This window comes from Montipora capricornis, chromosome 7, assembly GCF_036669925.1.
Source record: "Montipora capricornis isolate CH-2021 chromosome 7, ASM3666992v2, whole genome shotgun sequence".
NCBI lineage: Eukaryota > Metazoa > Cnidaria > Anthozoa > Scleractinia > Acroporidae > Montipora > Montipora capricornis.
The window spans coordinates 31,418,534-31,426,033 of NC_090889.1; the positions used below are offsets into that span (position 1 = coordinate 31,418,534).

A 7,500-nucleotide genomic window follows, 5' to 3' on the forward strand; every position below is an offset into this window, starting at 1 on the left:
AGCGGCTCTCAAGGCATTTGGTAACCTGTGCACTTTTCTCATAACCTCTTTCCATGATTTGTCTACGGTTAAAAACATTTTTGCTTCGGCGGGCAGCTGGCGTTGAATATCAGGAGCACTGAAGATACTCTCGAGATACAACCAATTGCGCTGACATGTCATCCATTCATCCTACAAAAGTAAGCCCATGTTACGTAAGAGGGAGCTTAATTAAACAACAGTGACATTTTTAAAACAATGTTTCCGCAAAAATGTTTTTTCGTTTGCGGGCGCCTTTAATCGTGTCTTAAACTCGCAAATTGAATCAACAGAGGTTTTGCACGGAAGCCATGTTGCATGGCAGGAACAATGAAAATGTTTTGCATTAGAAAGAACATTTGTTCCCATAGGAAAAATAATCTATTGTTCCTGCCATGGGAAACCTCTATTGCGCACAATTAAAACCTTACCAGTGTCTCACTGAAAAGATGAAGTTGTCGTTGCCAGTCTTCCACTCGCGGTCGAATTGGGCCGACGTGCCGAGAACCAGCTATGGTGGATATGTTGATCTATAAATTAAAAGCCATCAGTTACAGTTATTGCTCGACAGTCACAGCTGGCCTAATTTGTTCTTGGGCAGAGGGGTGCAATAGATCTTATAGAAGTCGCATCAAAAATCGCGCATAGGAAATGGCGCATAGGAAATGGATTAATTTAAAGAGGCACTGTCATGAGCTGCGCATGCTCGAGTTTGTTTGCTCTCGAGCCCACGGAAAATTCTAGCCGCCATCATGGATTCACGCGTGGGTCACTTATATTCGCCGGAATTTCTTTTTTGTCCACCATGGCCCTCCCCAGTGGACACCATTTTGAATTTGTCGATTCAACTTGAAAAAAGTTAACCTAACACTTTTCCAAGTTTTCAGAAGACGCTAGCGCATGCGCTCCTCGTAGCAGTTTCCCTTTAAAGTGCTACTATGATCATAAAACCATTTCCTTTTTTTCTTCAGATTTTGAGTGTGTTTGCTTAACACCTGACTGACAAAATTTTGAGCTTTGATTTATTTTTATACAAAGGCTGCTTATTTTGAGTGTAAGTTTTGGATTTCACGGTCCGCCATTACTTATGTTCAAAACATACCGACAGAGGGTTGGGTCGTTTACTCGCTAGCTTAAAATTCCAGCTTGTAAATAGACCGATTGCATAAATGGCGGCCAAAAATGTATTCTTTTGTTTATGTGCTAATTAGACTCACTAGCCTCGCTCTCGAACGACATTTCTATTGTATTTTGTCCCTGCAAACCAGGCTAATGAGTCTAATTAGCCCATAAACAAAAGAATACGTTTTTGGCGGACATTTATGCAATCGGTCTATGCAGCTTAGTTTTCAAGTCTGAAAGCCCAAAACTCCCATGTTGCTTATTAAGTCAGCCGCGTACATAAGCATTGCATTTTTAAACTAGCGAGTCTTAGACGTCATTTTCTCCTCGATCCAACTCCATCAAGACTGGGTCATCAAATACGAAAATTCCAGCTAAAATAAACAGGTATCTTTTTAAATCAAGGCTATGGCACAGTTTTGAAACCAAAAGAAGTTTTAGTTATAGTAGCACTTTAAAGCGAATGATAAGTCTTCACTGCCTAATACAGCGAAAAGTCTGTTGTACAGAAGACAAACAAGTTTACCATGCTGTCATCCAGTAAGGCTTGAATATCATCAATTCCTCCAAGGATGAACACATCCTTAGATTCACGATGGGGCAACACAATGAACTCCGTTTGTTTCCAAGAATCCTCAACCTTTAGAATGAATGACAGAAAACAGAAATTAAAAAAACAAGCAAATGAACAGATACCCGGTTGCAGCAGCCCCGGGAGCCAGCGGTCCCTTCCTACTTGTTGGTTCTCGATTCTGCTCCGAGAGGTTTTTCTCTGGGTACTGCGCCTTTCCCCTCTCTTCAAAACCAACCTACAGTTTGATTTGCGCCAAGTTGTTCACTTCAGTTTACAGTGTCCCCAATCAGTGCTCCAGCGCTAGAAGGCTAGATAGACATTTAAATAAAGTTCCTTTCCTTTCCTTTCCTTTGTGGACATTACTGCGGCAGTCATGGTTGCGTAAAGCTCATTAATCTCTATACGGTCTCCGCTGGTAACCCCAAATGACAAAACTGTAATTTGCGATACGCGATAACCCATAACCTAACAAAGTCTTAATTGTCACCTTCTTCAGGATCCCTTCCAGTGAGGCCTCGCTAGACGCTTGCCCCGAGACCTCTTCGATCGCTTCAGTGTGATAAAATGCATCAATCTTGTTCAAGAGTCCCAGAGTCAGGGGTTCTTCTTCGGTGAAGTGATAACCAAAGATCTGTTGAATGTGTTCCCAATGGCGTTGCTTCAGTGCTGGATTCCGCAGATTTGTGATGACCGGTAGCTGAAACGAAAGGAAAAAAGCACGGGAAAACATAAATTTATGTCAGTTATTGTAATCCTTTTGTGAGAGTTTGAAGTTGTTTGGCGCGACGTGAATTGATTAGCCCCGGGGCGATGCGATCGGAGGCGGCTGAGTTCGCGGACTAATATGGCATAAGAAGGGCCGCGATATAGACAGATAAACAGTTCATTGAGTTTCAACACTTGCAGTACAACACTGAATTATGCGACTAGCGAGATTGAGCCCGCGATGGTTTTGAACCACCGACAGCAACCGGGAAGTGAGCAGTTTTCCTACCTAACTTTCCCGGCACTATCACTTTTGTATTGTTAAGTATTATTCTTTTCGCTATTACAGACGACTACTTCAAAAATCTGGGAGAGACTACTGTCCTTGCATGCGAAATGTTCGCTTCCGGTGTAGGTTCGTGGTTAATACGCGGACGGCAACCACGTTTACATTGCTAATTATCTTTTCTCCATTAGAAATGATCAGTGTAAAAATCTGGGAGACATCATTGCCCTGGCACGCAAAAAGTTCTCTTCCGGTTGCCGTCCGCGCCTCGAAAACGCGCGTGCTTAAGCTTCCTATTGCGTGCAAAAGCTCCCTACGTACTACGTTGTCCCTGTAGCACCCAAAACAGTTTACTCCAGTAACCCAATCTTAAATTATAGACCTGATTTCGCGCAGCGACCGCTTTAATAGTGCATCTTCCTGTTTCAACAGAGACGTAGATCTCTTTTATAATAAAACTGTCGATACCTTATGTCGCATTTCCTCCACTTTGTCTTTTAATTTTGGGACAACTGAGTTCGGAGGGAGGCCTTTCTCCAACTGCATAACCGTCTTCGCATACTTCATCACTTGATTACTTAGTGTCTCTGGATTCAGGTTCTCGAAGATGGTCTGCAAAACAAGTTCAAATGATCTCAATGCTACACATCGTCTTGGTAAACAATTCAAGAACCTAAATGTTCTTATTTTCAGACGCTCATTCGATCATTGACAGATTGAAGAAACCCGAAAAAACCCAGGCTCTTTTTGTTAAATGCGATGAACTTTTCGTTAAAAAATTCGTTTCATTTCCGTTGTTGCCATATATGACTTTCAAACGCTCTTTCCAAACCTAAATCGATTTATTACTTAAGTTGTAAAAGAATTTATCAAAAACTGGCAGAAACAAAGGCGCGATATTGCTTGCCCCCTTTGACACTACCGAAGTAGTTTTAATAGATCGTGGAAACTTACGCTTTGTCGCTGAGCAAATTTAAAAAAACAGCTACTTTTCTGCCATTTCTTTTCCAAGGATATTGCTGTATTAAATCTTAGTTGATCAGTTTGAAGGTCTTACCTCAAGCCATTCACCATTGACAATATCCCACTCCACAAGTGAATTCCACAGCGACTGCTTCAGCTTGAGTTCTGAGTGAACTACTTCAAGCTCCTCAAACTTGGCTACTTCAACCTGAAGAACGATAAAGACAATGACAATGATGACGTCACCAACGACGATGATAATGATGACGATACAACCATTTCGAGGCAAAAATGTAGGGTGTTTCAGATGGACCTGTTGCTATAGCAACCTATTAACGCACAAAAGTGACCAAATTGTTTAAGCAATAATTTGTGTTTTACATAGTGTTCACGTGCATACTTTTCATCATTAGAATATCCATGCATCTCAATTCAAGTCCTTATTGACTTTTGATTCAAGTTTTGCAAATCTATGGTCCTTATTAAACCAAACCGAGAAGTAGTAGTGTTCATGAACTTGTCATCATTAGAATATCCATGCATCTCAATTCAAGTTCTTATTGACTTTCACGTTGACGTTTGAGTACGCTACTCTTATTACCTTAAAGTTCTTTTGGTGTGACTTGTAAGTTGAGGCCAAGTTGTTAAGATCCTCCATTTTATCCAACAAACCACTGAGATACTTGATAATTTCCTCAGACTGCGAGCTGGAGTCTAAGATCTTGGGATCCTGAAGAATGAAAAAATGATTGGTACGAGTGCTGGCAATGGGAATAGCCCATTTCCGAGGTTCATGTCTGCCTCCCGCTTCAAAGCGAGTCTAAGTGCGAAGTTTTTGTGATGGTAATTAGTTCTACTTTACATATGAATGAAACTTCGCACGTAGACTCGCTTTGAAGAGGAGGCAGGCATAAACTCGAAAATGGCCCATTAGTTAAGAAGAAGTTCACAAAGAAGTTAGTTGCCGAAGGGGAGTTTAAGAAGTGAAAAGGGCCGGGCTTCAACATTTGCTTCAACATCCTTTTGACTTTGTTGAAAGATGTTGAATGTTGGGGTGGGCAAACAGTTTCCAAACGCTTTTAAAGTCATTCAACATCGATTCAACTTCGCTTCAACATGTTTCAATTGAAAGGGGTGGGGGGGGGGGGGGGGGGGGAGTTTGAACATCGCTGTTAAACAAAATCAAACGTATGTTGAAGCAAATGTTGGAACTGTTTGCCTCGGGTCTAAAGCAAACGCCATGACTTCCTTAGGTGATGACTTCCTCACTGGAAGGGGGAGTGTGGCCGAGTGGTTAGGGCGCTTGCCTTGAGATCCGGAGATCCCGGGTTCAAGACCCGCTCTGACCACTCGCTGAATTTGTTCCCTGGTAGTCCCTGGTTCAACTTCCCAGCTGCACTTGTAAATAGCCAACTGGTTTGCCTCCGGCCAGTTGGGATTCTTAACAGTTGTAATTGTTGTGTTCTGTTGTTTCGTTGATTATTTCATTGGCCCTGAAAAGCCCCTATGGGGAGCGGTCAATTAGGTATGTATTGTATGTATTGTATCTTTGCTGATTTGAGTAATCACTGATTTGAGTAATCATTTGAGTTATCACTTCACCTGTGCTTTTTGTTTAATTTCCTTGACTTCCTTGCCCAGTGTGACAATGTCTTTGTCAATGTGCGTGCACATCTTGTCGATATTGGCGTCCCTCTCTGCTAGAGACTTGTCAATCACATTACGGACGGCTGTAACAGTTGGTCGAATATGCTAAAAGGAGAATATAGTGAGACAACAACGTAGGCGATGTTTCAGTGGGCATTTTTTTTACAACTCAGTCTCGAGTCTACAAGCTGGAGGAAATATTTCCCTAAGAGGAAAGACGTTTAATCATATCAAGCCAGCTCTGCAAGAACTACGATGGCTTTCTATTAAAGACCAGTTGCGCGATCAGGCGCAAAGGATTTCGACGTAAGACAAAGGAACAATTTTGGCACTCCTTCGTGCAAAACTGCTAAAAATTGCATAGAACTTTCTCAGTACCAGCAAAAGAGACAGCCAGTCTCTAAGCAGCTTTAAACGCAGTGTCAAAAGCGAATTACGAAATAGACTGCAACAGTTGAAATAGTGATATTATGATTCTAATGTTATACCAGTAATGTACATATTCTCCTTAAGGATTTTATGTACTTTAGGAAAATACTTGTCAATTAGGTTATTTTTCCGCGTTCTTCCGCTATTTCAATTTGTTGTAAATTAACTCTAAAAAGTCCCCGTTGGACTTAAGCAACGACAACGGCGACGGTAACAAGAACGTCACAAATTTGCATATTTAGTAGGCAAAAACAATAGCTTTGCACGCCCTGCACGTGCGTTTTTCAATTTTGTCCATTTCTTTGTCGTCGTATCCAAACGACAACGTAAAAAAGCCAAATTTGAGGTTTTATGAAGAACGTCAACACTGCAAGATAAATTTTCCTTTTCTCCCCTAAATTAAGCGCCGTTACGAGCAGTGTCATCTTTGAGAAAGTACCACACCCTTGTCATATTAAAAAGGTTGAAATAGTCACGAGGTGATTACAATGACGGAGCTGACGTTTTGTTGCCGTCGCCGTTGCTTTTAAAAGTTCCCCAATAGGCAGTTTCGATAGGGAGCTTTAGCAACGACGACGGCAACGGCAACGAGAATGTCGTCGTTAAATGTCAAGCTTGACTGGTTCAGGTCTCTTTGTTTTAATGTCCCAGTGGGGGAATAATAATGAGATTGCCCTCCAGCATGGCGGATTTTGTACGATGTGATCGTTTGTTGCAAAAGGCCTATTCACGGTACTACTGAACTGGGCCCGGTTGTTCAAAAGCCGATTAACGTTAATCCCAGATTAAGAATTAACCAAGGAGTTTATTTCTCTACTCCCAAATGTTGTTCAACGCTGATATTCGGGAAAACTTTACATTAGAAGAAGTCAATCAATAAGCAAAAGAAATTTTCACCAAAAAGTTGAAAACATGAAACAAAAGTTTACGCTAATCCTGGATTAAGTTAATCGAACAACCGGGCCCTGGCCATTTGAGCGGTTTTCAATTGAGTATCGAATATAATTAGCGAATTATTTTGGTTTTGCATTACTTCACTCAGTGATTGGTTTAAAGTTCTCGCGCCACTTTTTCAACCAATCAGAAGTGAAACCAAAACCAATCGTGGCTCGCGCGTGTACATTTTCCCGCGCTTTGCTTCCGCTACGTGTAATTACTTCGAGTTTTGATTGGTTTACTGGATTGTCTCCCTCCTTTTTGATTGGCCAAAGTAATTACTGTGATTTTGGTTTTACGACACTCGAATGAAACTCGCTCTTCAACCAATTCTCGTGTTCTCCAATTCTGTCCCTATTCTCGTTTTTTCTAACTGCTTGAAACACACAATATGTCAAACCTGATACATGGCAAGATCTTCAGGAGGTGTTGGCACTTTGTACAAGTCAATCAGATCATAGAGCTCTTTAACAACAGTAGCATCTCTGTCAATGTCATCCACCTGTTTCAGTTAATAACAGCAATAAGGATGGAATCAAAAAGGTACAAAGGCATTTAAGAAACTACAATTAGCAGAGAGATTAAGGAAGGCAGGATTGACGCAGTCATTAAAGAAATTGACTTCCACCAATGTGGCACAGGGCTGATTCCCTGACTCGGAGTCACAAGTGACTTAAATTTGTTGGTTCTCTAATCTGCTCCCCGAGGGATTGTCTAATTGTCGCGTGTCCAAAAATAAAACTTTAATTCCATAAATTGAACTTACAGCTGTATTATTGTGGTTTACAGGGCAGATTAGAGTGGTTATGTTTTCAAGCAC

At 41.3% G+C, this 7,500-nt stretch overlaps 1 protein-coding gene across 1 annotated transcript in view; it reads right to left on the reverse strand.

Annotated features, from left to right (window-relative positions):
* LOC138056915 (dynein axonemal heavy chain 6-like) overlaps positions 1-7,500 on the reverse strand; it is a 94,440-nt gene that overhangs the window by 69,459 nt on the left and 17,481 nt on the right. The window contains 9 exon segments of the mRNA XM_068902865.1: positions 1-171; positions 450-548; positions 1,667-1,780; positions 2,202-2,411; positions 3,174-3,317; positions 3,763-3,876; positions 4,270-4,398; positions 5,271-5,420; positions 7,081-7,182. The exon segment at positions 1-171 is cut by the window's left edge and continues 10 nt beyond it. Of these exon segments, the coding sequence (XP_068758966.1) occupies positions 1-171; positions 450-548; positions 1,667-1,780; positions 2,202-2,411; positions 3,174-3,317; positions 3,763-3,876; positions 4,270-4,398; positions 5,271-5,420; positions 7,081-7,182 (1,233 nt within the window).